Source organism: Phocoena sinus, chromosome 9, assembly GCF_008692025.1.
Source record: "Phocoena sinus isolate mPhoSin1 chromosome 9, mPhoSin1.pri, whole genome shotgun sequence".
NCBI lineage: Eukaryota > Metazoa > Chordata > Mammalia > Artiodactyla > Phocoenidae > Phocoena > Phocoena sinus.
The window spans coordinates 85,439,558-85,456,553 of record NC_045771.1 but is presented as its reverse complement, the minus strand read 5'-3'; the positions used below and the strand labels follow the sequence as shown (position 1 = coordinate 85,456,553).

The following is a 16,996-nucleotide window of genomic DNA, read 5'->3' as shown; positions in this document are numbered from 1 at the left end:
ATGCTTGTCCAGTTGGGGCTCAAACTCCATAATGGTTTCCTAGGTATATATACGGCTCGATTTAAACCCAATTTTAAGACAAATCCTCTTTTCCTTTCTCTCTCTCTCTCTCTTTTTTTTTTTTTTTTTGTGGTATGCGGGCCTCTCACTGTTGTGGCCTTTCCCGTTGCGGAGCACAGGCTCCGGATGCACAGGCTCAGTGGCCATGGCTCACGGGCCCAGCCGCTCCGTGGCATGTGGGATCTTCCTGGACCGGGGCACGAATCCCGTGTGCCCTGCATCGGCAGGCAGACTCTCAACCACTGCGCCACCAGGGAAGCCCCTCCTTTCTCTTTTCATTGTTTCCCTCTCTCCCTCCTACCTTTGTCTTGACACCAAGATCAAAATAATGTTTTCACTACTGCACAAATACTGGATGACATTTCATCACCTGAAATCTGATTAGTAGAATGAGAAACTTTTATTATCAAATACACTCCTTTCCTTAGCTCCATTTTCTCTAAAAAACAGTAACAGACTTAAAACAATGACAAACACATTGAATTTAAAAAGTTCTCCGAAAAAGCCAATTCTGAATCTCAGTCTTTATCTGATACACTATATTTTCATCCTGGGAGATACTAACTCAGAAGAATAATAAGAGATTGAACTCAATAATATCTGATGGCATGAAACATAATAACCTTTTGAACAAGGTAAACAAGGCCCAGGTAAATATTTTAGAGTCCTCTGAGCAATTCAAGATGTATGTGGATGTTAAAGTTCCAACAGTGGTCATGTAGGTTCAGAATCAATAATATCATCGAGATTATTGAGTGTATTTTATGTATTTTTAAAAATTAACATTAGTTTTTAGAGGAATATAGACTGATTCCATTTTATATTATAGTCAATAAAATCCTCAGAATGATTACATTGTTTTCTGGAAGCTTTTGTCTTCCCTCTAGATCATCATTTCAAAAGGAAGAACTATTAAATGCAATGATTGGATACATCTAATGAGCAGCAGAAGCTTTTTTGTTCCAGACTTGCATTGTGCTACCATCTTTTCTATTTATACATTGGTAATCCACAGAAAAAATAACTGTCAGCCTCTACAGTGGTTATCTGTTTCCTAAATAATATTCCTAAAATTTCATTAAGTATATGAGTTTGTCATCATATTGTCTTTCATATGTTTAGAAAACATTTTTAAAAGCAGTTTTATCATAAATATTGTTTTGGATATTATGGGTATTTGTTGCATACTAATGTTTGGTCTAAAACACTTATTTTCTGTTTAGAGATTGCACTAGAATCCTGTGCAGAAAAAAACATATAAAAATATTCAATATATCTACTGTTATTGTAATACAAATTACAGAGAGTAAGTCAAGACAAGATTTCACGACTCATCGGTATGTGCTGAGCCTAGAATGAGAAAGCATTAGGCTTTACCCAAAAAACGCCTTTTCTTTTCAATAAATTTCTCAAATATTTTGTCTTCTTTTAATAAATGAAAGTTCTAAATTTGTTGAAAATGGTAATTGGCGATTTACATAAAACTTAAGGAAATACAGCAACACAAGAAGCAACAGATTGTGTGTCTTATTTAGAATTTAAAAGCAAATTCAGCCTTTACAAAGATTGGGGAAACCATGTAGAGCCATGACATTTTTCACAGATGTGACTTGCAGTTTCAAAAGCTTGCTTTTAAAAAATCTATTATTTAAGATGACATAGCATTCACTGCCATTCAGGAAGCTGGTAGTAAACAAATAGGTTCTTGTTGCCGTTTTGTTTTTTGCCAAAGCAATAGCAGTCTCTTGTGCGTCACTAACTAAACTGACTCCCAAACAAAGAACTAATTTAATGGGATTCCCAAAGCATGTCAATCCAGATTAATCCTGTGGCAGCTATTCTTTATGGAACATTTAGCCTCTGCAAAATGAATTTCTGGCTGAGAAACTTATAAAACAAATACTATTTGTACTATAAAAGTTTTTTTTTTCAGCCAATGCCTGTTTATATATTGTGGAGGTAGTATGGGATAATGGCAATGGCTTTGCAGGGTCACAAAGCTATAAGACCTTGGGAATGTTAATTTGTCCAAGGGTGCCTCAGAATCTCACCTATAAAATGGGGGTACCTCAAATTCTTTATAGGGTGGTTATGATATAATACATGTAAAGTACGTACCATGGCAAATTAGTTAAGAGCAAGGACCCTGGAGCCAGTGTATGTCCCATGAAAACATGAATCTTGTCAGTTTTGTTGACCCCTATATTCCTAGGGTTCAATAAAATAGTTCCTAGCACACAGTATGTGCCCAATAAATATGTGCTGAAAAAATGAAATCAAACATCCTGGCTTTGTCATTCCTGGTTATATGACCAAGGGCAAGTTACTTACCTCTATAAGCCTCAGCAGCTTCCTAAAGTGAGAATTAAATGAGCAAAGTGTAAATGCTTAACATACTAGCTATTACTGTTAAACAAGCTGAACACAGCATGAAAAAAGTAGGCACTCAATATGTGGTAACTATTATTACTAATTTGAATTTAAAATTAATATACTGTCTATTTTAAAAGATAATATTAATGAAAAGATAGTATGAGTTAAGGCAACTACTGGTTTTAAATAATGTCATGAATTTGAAAGCCTTTTTAAAATTGCTAAACATGTGACATTATAAATGCTTTAAAGCATGTTTGGAAGAGTACATTCACCTGTATTTAAAATTCTGTTGTTTAAAAATACTTTCTCAGATATTCACCTTTTCCCATTAAATATCACTGTAAGTGATAAAAGGAATCCGCTTTTATTATTCAGCAAAGGAAGTAGTTTTGAAGAGTGTGGGAAATACAGTTGGCCCACGTGTTCAGTATTGAGAACAATGACAAAAATTCCTCTCATATTCTAAATGCAGCACTTGTAAAGTACTGAGATATAAACTACTTTGCAATACTGAGTAAATCAGTAATTATTTTAAAACATTATTGCATGGAAGACAAAAAAAATGAAATTACTTATTACCTTAACTCAAAACCCACCACACACACATATATATATATATATATACACACACACATACACACATGTATGTATGTATGTATACATATGTGTGTGTATTTCAAAAATATATACGTAAATGAACACTTCAGCATAGGTAGAGTTCCCCTCTTCTACTCAGAAATGAGTATATATATATATATATATATATATTTTTTTTTACACAGAACTGCAGGGTCCTTCTCCTTTATTTCACTTATTTTATATTTTATCATGATATTTGTTCCATTGAAAACAAGATTCAGTAAAGTGTAATAAGGACGTGTTACCTACCCGGGGAGACTTCCATTACTCTAAGCAACTCTCGCAATATTCGTACCAGAGTAGTTTTCACTGGTATCATCAGCTCTCCTTACCTCACAAATCTCTAATTTTCTGTCTCTTCTACCTTTTCTTCTATCTGTTTTACCTTCCTCTTAACTTACTCTACTTTCCCTTTTTATTTTCTTTTTTTACAATGATTTTGCTTCAGGACTGCAAACTTTTATGTTACAAATAATATAATTTTTTTAAGTTTATTGGCCAGAAATTCTGGGACATATCATGACTTAGTCCCTAAGAAACTCCTAATGCCCCATCATGGTCCCTCTCCTGTCCCTGCATCCTTCTCTACCAGATTGTTTCCAAGGGACTTTTATAGTATAGAGTTAATTTACATAAGAATTCATTATGAATTCCACAGCAAAGATACCCACAGATTAATGACAGTGGGTTGAAATGTTGATTTTTGTCAAATGTAGTTAGGAAGGAAAGATGTACTCCCGAGCAATGAGTGCAAGCAGTCAGGAGAAAATTAACTGAGAGAAAAGTACAGCAGAGTGAAATGCAGGTCAGTGAGAAAGGAAGAGGCAGCGCAGGTTGTGATGGTGTGAAAATGAGGGACCAGATGAAAAAGACACTGATTCCTCCTTGCTCTGTGACACCTGAGCTTATCACACTGAGTCGTGAGAGTCAAAGTAAGCTTTTTGAAGGAAGACAAGACAGATCTCAGATCTCAAGCTGGTCCTGGTGAAGGGTGGGCCAGGGGGTGCCTCTGCTCTGTGAATGACTTCTTTAAGCAGGCATTTGCCACTGCCTCCTGCGTTAATCACCTTTCCATCACACGCTCACTTCAGCCCTTACTCCAGGCTTCTTCTCTCTCCCTGACCTCTGCATGAGTCTCCCTCAGCATTAGCATTCTCACTGCAACTCAAACTGTCCCCTTTTTTTTTTTTGTCTTAATTTTTCAGCTCAACATCTCTGCTCCTAATACTACCAGTCTTCTCACTGGTCTTTGCAATGACAGTTCCTATACCTGGAGTGCTCTATCTACCTGTTACCTACTTTTCAAGTCCATGTTACTTTACCTTCCCTAGGATGCTTCCTGTTATTAAGTCTACGCTAGGCGTATCCTTCTCTGAATAGTATCACAAAACTCAAAAATCAATTGTTTACTAATTAACTATTCTCTCTTCCCCAACTTGACAATAAATTTAAGAGCAGGGACAAAATCTAATGAATCTTTGGATTCTGACACTGGATGACTGACTAGAATATTAATAGAGTCATTTTGGTCGATTCTCCCAAGTCCTGACAGAGCCTCATCATTTACTATAAACCATAAACACAACTTCTGTCTTATGAGAAGTCCTTTTTCTCCACAATCCCAAAATCTGACACAGTTAAAAGGGGAAAGTTTATTTTATAATCATAAAAAAGGAGGTTTTTATAATCACAATTGGAAACACTGTAAGGAAACAGTTTTTTCATCAACTTGCCATGCTGGTTTTCTTTTATTACTTCCACATGTCTTACTCCGCCTGTATTATATAATAAAAATGTGTATGTCATCAGTCTCCCTGTTCTGAACATCAGTTGTTCTGAACACCAATGCATGACTTCACATCTAGGGTTTATATTTTGACTTCTGGTCTGCAGTGGTGCTATGCTATTCTTATCAATAACAAAATTATGTTTTTGATATAAACACTTACGAACATTTAAAAAATTCTATAAGACTTTCTCTTTTCCAATTAATTGATACAAGATGTCTCTGGGTCATTGATTATAGCAATAAGAAATATGCAAGAGATTCTTATTCTTTTTTTCTTTTTTAAACTTATAAGATTTGTCAAAAGGTGAATGGTGGCAATATATTTTCCGCATTTCTCATCCATGTTGGAGTCAAGCAGAGCACCAAGTAATTACCTGGTTATGTATTTCCTTGGTCACATGCTACGAAGTTTTCACGTGAGAATTAAATATTGGCATGTGGTAACATTTCAATTTCACAATTGAGTTCTGCCTATGGAGATCTAAGTCACAAATCACTCCAGGTTGGGAAAGGGAATCTAGTTTTAATATTTTTCTCAAATAATCAGAGTTTACATATTTTTATCTACTATCAGCACTGAAAACTTCAGATTCTATTAATTTTTCTCTCTGAGACTTCTACAACTTTGAGGGAATAAGGGTTGTTGTTCATTTACAATATTTTTAGTTTTTATTCTAATGAACGTTTTGATTGTCTCATGCACATCAACAAGTTAATTTTGAACTAAGATCAACTTAGGAGTTTTAAAAAGTTGTTCTACTCGTAGAAGGTAAAGAAAAGGAAAGCTAGACAATGTTGTTAATAAAATATATAAAAATTCAGTTTGGGAAAAAAAGTCCCTAAAGAAAGAAAAGATTAGATTGAGTATGTATCACTAGTGAGTTCAAAATTAGCATTTCATTTTCCTTGCCAAGTCATAAAAATGGTAAGCAACAAATAGAATGGAATTTAATAAAAATAAATATGATGAGCTATACAAACACATGATTTTATTGACACCTGACCTCAGGGTCAAATGCTTAAAACATTCTCACTTGTGACTAGCAAGTATTTTGCTCTCAATAGTTGCATCCTATTAAACCACTGGACATGATGGTTGAGGTTTCCACCAATTTGAATTAAAAGATGGGGATTATCTCATGTGAACTACACGGAGGTCTTGGAAGGGTAGAGTAAGCATTTCCTCATGACAAATTCACTATTTCTAATTCAATAATAACATCACATGGAGATTTGCCTTTTTAGTCATGACTGCAACAAATTTTACAGTGGTATTGTTTAATTCATTCGTTGATTTATAGCTGTAAACTAGGATCTTTAATTGTATTAAGGTGCTATGCCCTTATTCTCTTATGAAGAAGGAAGCTAATATCACAATTGATGAAATTCAATACTTTGACCACATCTCCATTTACAACATCATTTATGTACTACTATGATCTTTGTGGAAATGTTCAGAGAAATGTGTGAAACTCACTCAATGAAGTAGACTTCACCCTTCTCTGTATAGGCCATTTCCCAGTTATCAGGCAATGGGTCTGATTCATCATGCTCTTCAGGTTTAGTTGGTTTTGCATCATCCATCTGTTCCTTCACCTCCTCGGGTTGACTATACACTGGTGCAGGATAAGGCTGGGAGGGTGTCTCCCCTGAGGCACCTGCACTCTTGTCTTCATGTTCACTGGATTCTATGAGAGAACAAGAGCATAGGGTTAGTCACTCGAGCCACTGTAACTTCTGAGTGAGTGCGGACTACGCTCATCAGGGAATGAGCTCTGTGAAGGCTAATAGGAAAAGCACAATTGTAACCAGCTCTGAAAATTATCAGTAGGCCTATTGGAGTTCCCTTTTCACTCATCATTCACACAGATCCTTCAACTAATTATTGCTGATGACTAACTTGGACGACCATTTCACAATGCAGGTGTGGCAGACAGTGTAATGCTCCCTAAGAATGCCCATGCCCTATGCCCTGGAACATGTGATTTTTTACCTTACATGGCAAAAGAAGATTTGCAGAACTGATTAAACTAAGGACCTTGCGATTGGGGGATTATCTTCAACCATTCAGGTGGGCTTATTTTAGTGACAAGGGTCTTTACAAGTGTAAGAGGAAAGCAGAAGACGAGTGTGAGAGGGATATGTGACTACTGAAGAATGGCAAAAGAGATGCACCGGTGCTGACTTTGAAGATAGGAAGGGACCAAACACAAGCTAAGAAATGGGGGTGGCCTTTAGAAGCTGGCAAGGCAAAAGAATAGATTCTCTTCTAGAGCCTCTAGAAAAGAACAGTTTTTCAGACATCTTGATTTTAGCCTAGTGAGACCCAGGTCAGACTTCTAACCTACAGAGCTGTATGATAAAAAAATATGCATTGTTTTAAGCCACTAGGTGTGTGGTAATCTGTTACAGCAGCAATAGAAAACTAATACAACAGAGCAAAAACTAAAAGAGATACATACCTTAAGAGAAATGATAAAAGGCTTGGAGGACAGACCCAAGGGTACCAACATGCAAATGGTATGAGCTCCAGAATGAGGAAAAGGGCCACATGGAGAAGAAATAACAACTCAATAAAAATAGAATATAAGTTGCCTAAAATGAAGAAACACTTGAGTCTGAAGATTAAAATGGTTCACTGAATCTGAGGCCAAATTAATGAAGTATTTATTTCACCTAAACACATCTAGGTGAAATTTCCAAGCTCCAATGTTAAGAAACAACTTTACAAGCTTCCACATTGAAGAAAATTACCAGAAAAAAGAGGAACAGAAGATCATCAGACGTTTCATCTATAATACCCTAAGCTCAAAGACAGTAAGGTAACACCTGTAGTAACGAAGAAAAGAAAAGTACAGCAACCCAAGAAATTAACTCTACCAAAATAATATTCATCTATCTAGGCAAAAGAAAGTCACTTTTAAACGTGCAAAAGTTCTGAATGAAATCTTACCTTTGGAAAGCTCAGGTTCAGAGAAATTTCCTACAAGGTAAGATGGTGATTGGGAGAGAAATTCAAAGGGGAAATTTAGATTTAAGATACTCCCTGGTTTATTCAGGGATTCAGCACCACTATATTTAGGTTTTGGCCTTGGGTGTGGCAAGGTAATGGTAAGAAGAGGGAAACAACAGAAAAGATCAACGGAGCCAAAAGCAGAGGGGGCCTATAACTGCTTTAGTTTGGAACTTTGGGAGGAATGTTTCCTGCAGAGTGGCTCCAAATCTCCACTGGGGTGTCAGAGATAAATGGATGAATACATTTGGCAAATACTACTCCCAAGACTTCCCTGTGGCATGCACATCACGCAGAAGTCCAAGTATGCTCTGGTGGAGACTTGGAAAGTAGCTAAGAATAGAGAACCAATCCGCCTGCACTGAGGGTCACTATGGCTTCTTCACAGCAGAAGGCATGGTGGGGACAGCTTAATCCAGAAACTGGAAGGAGACACTACTGACATACAATGTTAATGTGATGGTGAGGCAGCCCTCTTGGAAATATGAAACTCCACAATTGTTTGGGAACCTAATCCATAGCTATGAACATTAAAAAATATATACAAATACATATATGCTTCAACTCAGTAATCCCAGTTTGAGAATATAACCTCTAGGAATAAACGTGGTGGTGTATAAAAACAGCTATATAATAATATTTATCGTAGCACTGTTTGTAGTAGCAAAGACCTGGAAACGATTTGGATGCCTATCAATGAGGGTATGATTAAACAAATTGTGGTTATCATTACCATGGAAAACTATGTAGTGTAAAGACCTGCTGACCTGGAAAAGGTGCTAATCATTACTATTCAAAGAGTAATCCAAACTGAAGAGTAATACGTGTACACTGTTAATTCTATTTAAAAAAAAAAAAGCAAACAGCAAGCTAGATATATGCAAATAATTTTTTTTACAAGTATATGAACAAAAAAACAAGATGGAGAGATGTACAACAGATGGTTAACTCTGATTAAACAAAAACAGTACATTTGTATGGGTGTGGGAGTTTTTTCACGTATCTTTGCATTAGTTGGCTATTATATTTATAAGTTTAAAAATAATAAAGGTAATTTAAAATGAGTAAATTAAAGTAGAATGTACTTTTTGTCTTAATCAACGGCTTGGATTAAGTGTTTTCCCCATATGCGTCAGTCTCAGAGAGCAATATGAAAGCATCTTTAGGAATTAGGACAAGAACACTTTACAAGCTTTTGTTGTTTTGCCCTTAAAAAGAAGATTTTATGAAAATAATATGGCCCTTAGTGATGTAGTCTCCCAGCTGATTCTTCATACATATTTAACCTTTGTAAATTGTGCAGGAAAGAAACAGCAAGAGAAGGTACCATTTGCTCTTTTTAGATTCTCCTTGCTGTACCTTATTACCGCATGTAATTACCAATACATGAAGCGTACTGTTCTCAGGTATTTCCAAATGTCGTGTTGCATTTGAAAAGTTAAAAAGCAAGGTCATGATCTGAACACACTCATTTATTCAATATTCACCTAATCAGTATTTATTAAACACTCAATTGGTGTCAGGCACCAAGGACAGAAGAGCAAACAAGAGAGGCATGATCCTTGCTCTCACAGAACTCAAACTATTTCAAGATGTATAGTCTTTAAACAATTTTAAGTGCGATGAATACTATCAAAGGGAAAGATGAGATCTTACGCATACACATTCCTCATAAAGAATCAAGGAAAGCCCTTTTTCCAACATGCTATCAAATCTGAGACTAGAAAAAGGAGTCAAGTGACTTCTTTCAGAGGAAAGTAAGGGAGAAAGAAATACATAAAAAAGGAATAGATTAGGCCTTAGAAAGCATGCTCAAAATTTGGGACTGTATCCTGAGAGTAACGAGAAGGTACTGATGTGTCTTAATCAAGGGGATGACACAAGTAGGTTTTTATTCTCCGCAAAGACCCTCTTAGCTATTCTGGGGGTTTGAGAGTGTTAAGAGTAGATATTTACAGACCACTGGGGAGTTATTTTTGTGTTTGAGACAGAGACGTTGGTGGCATGGGCATGGCTTCTTTTTATGAACTGAAAAAAAATGTAGAATACGCATTTGGTATGATATTTTAAAAAAGGTACAGATAAGGACAAATGAGAAGTCATGGTAAACCCAGTGGGGGGCAAAGCAATTCACTGAGCTAGGCACCATGACAGGAGAAGCAGGACTCTGTCAGGAGTGGGAAAGATAATGGCTGTAATTTTAGGCACAACAGATGGAAGTCCAGGCCAAACTCACAATGGAGATGTCAAGTCAATGAGTTCTTGGCTGGAGGGAATCAGCTTGAAAGACTACAGCATACGGATAGATTGTATTATAATTTAAGCCACAGGAGCGAATGAAATTGCCTAGAGAGACAGTGCAGCAAGTGGAAACAAGAACACCTAGAGCAGCTGTCTGAGGAACTCCAACATTTAAGTCACCGAGAGAATGACGAGGGAAGAGCAACCGGGGAAGTAACAGAAAAACCAGTTGATCTTTCTGGCACAGAAGCCAAGCAAAGGTCAATGAGGAGGAAACACTTAACTGTGGCCAAAACTTCCAAACAGTCCATCAGCAAGATTAGGATGTAAAATCTAATGAAATTCAAGATATGGAGGTCACTGGGGATGTTAGCTACCAGCTGTGGTACTAGTTGCAGTGGAGTGGTGGATGGGAAGGCCAAGCTGGAATGGATTAAATGAATGCATAAAGAGAAAATATAGAATATGCTAACAGAGAAAGTCAAAGATTAGCTATGAACAAATAAACTTTTTTCTTCGTCTAAATAACTATTATATTTTCAAGAGAAATGTGAGACATCTCCTGAAAAAAAAAAGTCTAGAGTCTTTGGAGATGTCTATAGTTATATTTATAACTATTGATGTGCTAGAGATTACTGAGCCATGTTCTCCCAGTTTATCTAGCTCATTTATTCATTCATTCCTTTATTCTTATCTAATCAATCAATTGTTACATTAGCAAACATGAATTTATACCTACAATGTGCAAGATACTTGACAAGAGCTTAATGGGAGAGAGAAAAAGAACTTTTTATCAGGCTACTGAGAATTGGGTTGAAATGTAAGTAATAAGGAGCATCCACTTTCTTTATTTGAAGAAAATAAGAGAAAAAAAATGAGTAAGGCAAATGGACAACCACAACATCCCCACATTTACTATTCATAAAGGCTAATCTAGGGATGCAGTTTATGGTGAGGGTCAAGGGCTTCTGGTAAAATGCAGAATCAAGCTGATATACCCACAGGCAGTACTGAACCAGGGCAGGCTTCCCATGCAGGGGTAGAACCTGTTCCCGGAAGAGCCATGCAGGGTATTAAGAGGAAATAAAAAGAGGACTTGAGCCAAGGAGGCCCAGATTATCCTTCAAAGATGTATCACTCAGAGAAGTCACTCTACCTCTTTTGGGCAGAATAAGTCAAGGAGCCAGTGGAGTGAAAATTAAGTACCCTCTTTGACATGCAAGACAACATGGGAGGTGGAGAGGAAGTACTTCCCCCCAGTGGATAACAATGCAGAGTACTACCACAATGATTTATTGAAGGATACTCAGTGACACAAAAGAGTTGTATACAATTCTCTAGGGAGACGATAAGGCACAGGGAAACAAGAGTACCTAAGGCAGCTGTCTGAGAAACTCCATTATTTAACAGTCAGCAAAGGAAGAAACTGGCATTATATTTGCTATATTACGTACTAGGAAAATGGTAGTAATTAATTAATTAATTGAGCATCTGTTGAGCCCCTGCTAAGTGCCAAGCACTAGGCTAGGCAGTGGGCAGTTAAGGAGACTGTGGGCCAAATGGTAAGTATTAGTTTGCTAGGGCTGTCATAACAAAATAGTACAAAACTGGATGACTTAATACAAATTTATTGTTTTACAGTTCTGGAGACTAGAAACCCTAGAACAAGGGTTCACCAGCAGGGTCATGCTCCCTCTGAAGATGTTACAGAAGGATCTGTTGCAGGCCTCTCTGCTGGCTTCTGGTAGTTCCTTGGTTTGTGGCAGCATAACTACAATCTTCATATGGTATTCTCCCTGTATACATGCCTGGGTCCTAATTGCCCCTTTTTAGAAGGAGACTAGTCGTACTGGGTCAGGGGCCCACTCTACCGATCTACAACTTAATTAGTAGAACTAATTACTACTACTACGTAGTTAAGATAACCTCTTCCTATTTCCAAATAAGATCACATTCTGAGATTCTGGTGGTTTGGACTTCAACATATGAATTTTGGGGGGAAACAATTCAACTCATTAAATAGTATATTAGGCAAGTTTATCTTACAATCCACCAAACCAATATTTACCATGTCTGGGACTATAAATTATCATTTCATGCTTCATTACAATCGTTTCCCTGCTTAATAAGGAGAATAGAAATTAACTTTACTACATTTTAGGTAACATAATTATGTCTTTCTTCTGTATGTGGCTTAATATTTTAAAAAATCAGATATGTTGGGTATTATATAAGTAACTGAGAAAGTACCCATTAAGAACAGAATGGACTTTTTAAAAAATATGCTTTATGTTTTAGATCAATTTTAAGTTCACAGCAAAATTAAGAGAAAGCTACAGAAATTTCCTATGTACTCCCTGTCCCCACAAATGCATTGTCTCCCCCATTACTAACATCCTCCACCAGTGTGGTGCATTTATTACAATTGATGAACTTACAGTGACACATCATTATCACTCAAAATCCATAGTTTACATCAGGGTTCACTCTTGGTGTTGTATGTTTTAGGGGTTTCAACAAATGTATAATGACACACATCCACCACTGTAATATACATAGTAGTTTCACTGCCTTAAAAGTCCTCTGTGCTCTGCTTTTCATCCCTCTCTCTCCTCTAACTCTTGGAAACCACTGATGTTTTTACTGTCTCCATAGTTTTGCCTTTTCCAGAATGTCATATAGTATAGAGAGTCTTTTCAGATTTGCTTCTTTCATTTAGTAATACACATTTAAGTTTGCTTTGGCTTCTTTCATTTAGTAATACACATTTAAGTTTGTTTGATGTCTTTTTTTTGCGGGGCTCTCACTGCTGTGGCCTCTCCCATTGCGGAGCACAGGCTCCGGACACGCAGGCTCAGCGGCCATGGCTCACGGGCCCAGCCGCTCCGCGGCGTGTGGGATCTTCCCGGACCGGGGCACGAACCCGTGTCCCCTGCATCGGCAGGCGGACTCTCAACCACTGCGCCACCACACCAGGGAAGCCCTGCGTGATGTCTTTTAATAGCTTTATAGCTCATTTATTTGCAGCACTGAATAATATTCCATCGTCTGGATGTACCACCAAAACATACTTTTAGTAATTAAGGATAGGAAAGAACAGATTTTACCGACCAGCCAAGGTGCATGTGTAGCCATTCCTGCTAGCACTCCCCTCCTCCCATGGAGTTCAGCTTAAAGTTATATGCATGCAAATGTGCCCTAACACAGATCTCATATATGTCAGATCTGCAATTTGAGAAACCTTAGACTGTTTAAATTCTGACTAAAGAGAAAGAGCCAAATAACCCCAAGCACATTTTACTTTTATAGTGGTTTGAAGGTATTTCTTGATTAAGCAGTGGTCATGTAGAATTGCCCTTTTTAACTTCTAAGACACATTTCTCAGCATGGTTTTATTGTTGAATCCAAACATGAATTTTGTGATATGTAAATTAATTTTCCCCCAAGACGCTTGCTGCTTAAGTGAAAAGACTTTATCAAACACTGGCATTTTTTGAGCATTCCATTTTGCATTTCTCGGTCCCTTAGATGCCTTACAAACCAGAGCAAGGGGGTTATTTTTGCCATAACAATAGAAACAAAAAGTATTTCAATAAAGAAGGAACACCTATTTTTAAAGAATGATAATCATAAAGAAAAATTTCCCTTTGACCAGGACTGTTGTATTTACTAGAAATTTATAGAAACATTGAGAAACAAAATAGGCATTGGTAATATACAGTCTTATAAGCAATGGCCTATAAAAACGTGTTTTATGTACACTTTTATTGCTGTGAAGAATTAAGAAATATAGTTTCTTTCATCTTTCCTACCCTAAAGTTTTGTTGGATTCAGCAAATAATTTCCTTCTTCCCATAAGAAATTCAGAAGAACTCAAAGATCTGTATATAGTACAGGGACTGAAAACCATTTAATGGGAAGAGAGGTAAATATATGCATTTTTGCATTCAGTACAGTCTGCATAAATTCTACAGTTCTGGTCCAGTCTCAGGTTTTGATATTACAGTATGTATAGTAGCCATTCCACTTACTTACATGTTTATTACCCTAGCAGTATCTAACACATTGCCTTCTGGATACAAGACTAAGGATAAATCAGAAATACCATGGTTTTGAATGTCCCCCTACTGAGTTTTATTAAAGAATAATCAGAAACCAAGATAAAACCATTTCAAGAAGAAGATTGCCTATTTTATACCTTAACCATATTTTCACTTGATACAGTCTATGCTTACAGTTAACGTTCAGCTTTCTGTAATTGCCATCCTTTGAAATGAGGGAAAATAATATCTTAAAGCCAGATAGGAAATTGTTGATTTCACTTCTTTGAACAGTCATAAAAGTTGAATTTCCAAAATTTATTTTACCCTGTAAGGGAGCTCTGCAACTTATATTTTTAATGGCTCGGTGACAAATTTTAATAAATCTCATGTCTTTATGTTATTTCTCCTGCCTTCATGTTATTTCTTTGGAAATAAGCATGGCTAAAAAACATTTAATGGGAAAAAGAGAAAGATTGAGGGACATATTTATAGCTTATAAGGAAAGAAAATAGGAATAATTTGAGATTAATTTTTTTTTCTTTTTGTTTAGCCATTCTCGATAGCAACAAACATACTCCACAAGAAGCAGTAGAATATAATTGCTAAGGCTGGTGTGAGACTGCCTGGGTTTGAATCTGTCCTTCATGGCGTGCTGTTGGGCAAGTTATTTAACTCACTCTGTGCATGCCTCAATTTCCTTAAATGTACAATGGAACAACATTACTGACCTATAAGGGTTATAGGTAACCCTTATTTGTATACAAATTGCTTAGAACAGTCAACTACCAGAACATAGTAGATGTTCAGGAAATGTTATATATTTTTATCAGTGAGTTCTACCACCTAGAACACTAAATAAATTGTGTAGTTAAATCAGCCAAGCAGCCTAAATGATTTCTCCCCACTGAAACAAAAAGTATGTGGTCAATTTCAAATGATTTTTAAGATGTTAGGTGTTTTCTCTTAGAGGAAAACATAGGGAGAACACTCTTTGACATAAATCACAGCAAGATCTTTTTTGACCCACCTCCTAGAGTAATGGAGGTAATGGGACCTAATGAAACTTAAATGCTTTTGCACAGCAAAGGAAATTATAAACAAGGCGAAAAGACAACCCTCAGAATGGGAGAAAAATATTTGGAAACAAAGCAACAGACAAAGGATAAATCTCCAAAATATATAAACAGCTCATGCAGCTCAATATTAAAAAAAACAAACAACCCAACCAAAAAATGGGCAGAAGACTTAGATAGGGATCTCTCCAAAGAAGACATACTGATGGCCAAGAGGCACATGAAAAGCTGCTCAACATCACCAATTATTAGAGAAATGCAAATCAAAACTACAATGAGGTATCACCTAACACCGGTCAGAATGGCCATCATCAAAAAATCTACAAACAACAAATGCTGGAGAGGGTGTGGTGAAAACGGAAACCTCTTGCACTACTGGTGGGAATGTAAATTGATACAGCCACTATGGAGAACAGTATGGAGGCTCCTTAAAAAAACTAAAAATAGAATTACCCTATGACCCCACAATCCCACTACTGGGCATATGCCCAGAGAAAAGCATAATTCAAAAAGACACATGCATCCCATTGTTCATTGCAGCACTATTTACAATAGCCAGGTCATGGAAGCAACCTAAATGCCCATCGACAGATGAATGGATAAAGAAGATGTGGTACATATATACAATGGAATATTACTCAGCCATAAAAAGGAATGAAATTGGGTCATTTGTAAAGATGTGGATGGACCTACAGTCTGTCATACAGAGTGAAGTAAGCCACAAAGAGAAAAACAAATATCATATATTAACGCATATATGTGGAATCTAGAAAAATGGTACAGATGAACTGGTTTGAAAGGCAGAAATGGAGACAAAGATGTAGAGAACAAATGTATGGACACCAAGGGGGGAAAATGGGGCAGGGGTGGTGGTGGTGGGATGAATTGGGAGATTGGGATTGACATGTATACACTAATATGTATAAAATGGATAACTAATAAGAAAAAGAAAGATATTAGGTGTTTTCAAAAAACTGCAATTTCTAAAGAAAAAAAGGAAACACACAAAGCTAATGTTTCTTCTTTAAAAGGTCTTTGCACAAATTGAGTTTTTCTTCCTCAGTTGAAACATGCTGTGGTGTTAAGTGATTTAAAGTAGGGAAAATAATCCTCAGAAACCACAATTTTTTTCTAAGTTCTGTATGTTTTCCTACAGAGTTCTGCATTTGATTTTGCTGGGTGCCAGGGGCTGCTACTGAGCTATGAACTTGGCATCACTCCAGTACCTTTGAGGGTACTGATTTACATCAGAATCAGAGACATAGCTCCCCGATTTTATATTAGCCCAAACCTTAGTCTCCTCATATAGCGTCAGGGCAAGCTTGGCTTTTAAGTCTAACAATAGACTGCTCCACACTCTTGTTTCTGCTCATTTGTAGTAGTGACCATGGTGGTGGAAGTGGTGGGGCTTGAAGATTTCCTTTGCTTTCTTGCAAACTCAACAATCTTATCAAAAAGTATGTTTGATAGGTTGATATAAAGTCTTATTGTATTGTAGTCAGAGGTGGGAAGGAGTGGAGGCTGTCACAACTGCTGTTTGCTTCACTGCTACAAGCTGAATTTCTTGGAATTTGAACTTTAGGCTCTTGTAAATGAATCAAGCTTGAGTGATTACTTCAGGCTTGATCTTGGACAGGAGAAAAATATCATTGTAACTGATTTTTGATATGGCCATACTATAGATCATATTCTATAGTGAAAATTGAGGACATTCTGCCTTCAGAAAGGAAGCTGTCATGCAGTGGCCACCTGCATTCTATGT

General features: G+C 36.8%; 1 protein-coding gene across 1 annotated transcript in view; it reads right to left on the bottom strand.

Annotated features, from left to right (window-relative positions):
• MAGI2 (membrane associated guanylate kinase, WW and PDZ domain containing 2) overlaps positions 1-16,996 on the bottom strand; it is a 1,347,058-nt gene that overhangs the window by 479,811 nt on the left and 850,251 nt on the right. The window contains exon 5 of the mRNA XM_032642294.1: positions 6,342-6,552. Coding sequence (XP_032498185.1) covers positions 6,342-6,552 — 211 coding nt within the window. The remainder of the gene's footprint in view (positions 1-6,341; positions 6,553-16,996) is intronic.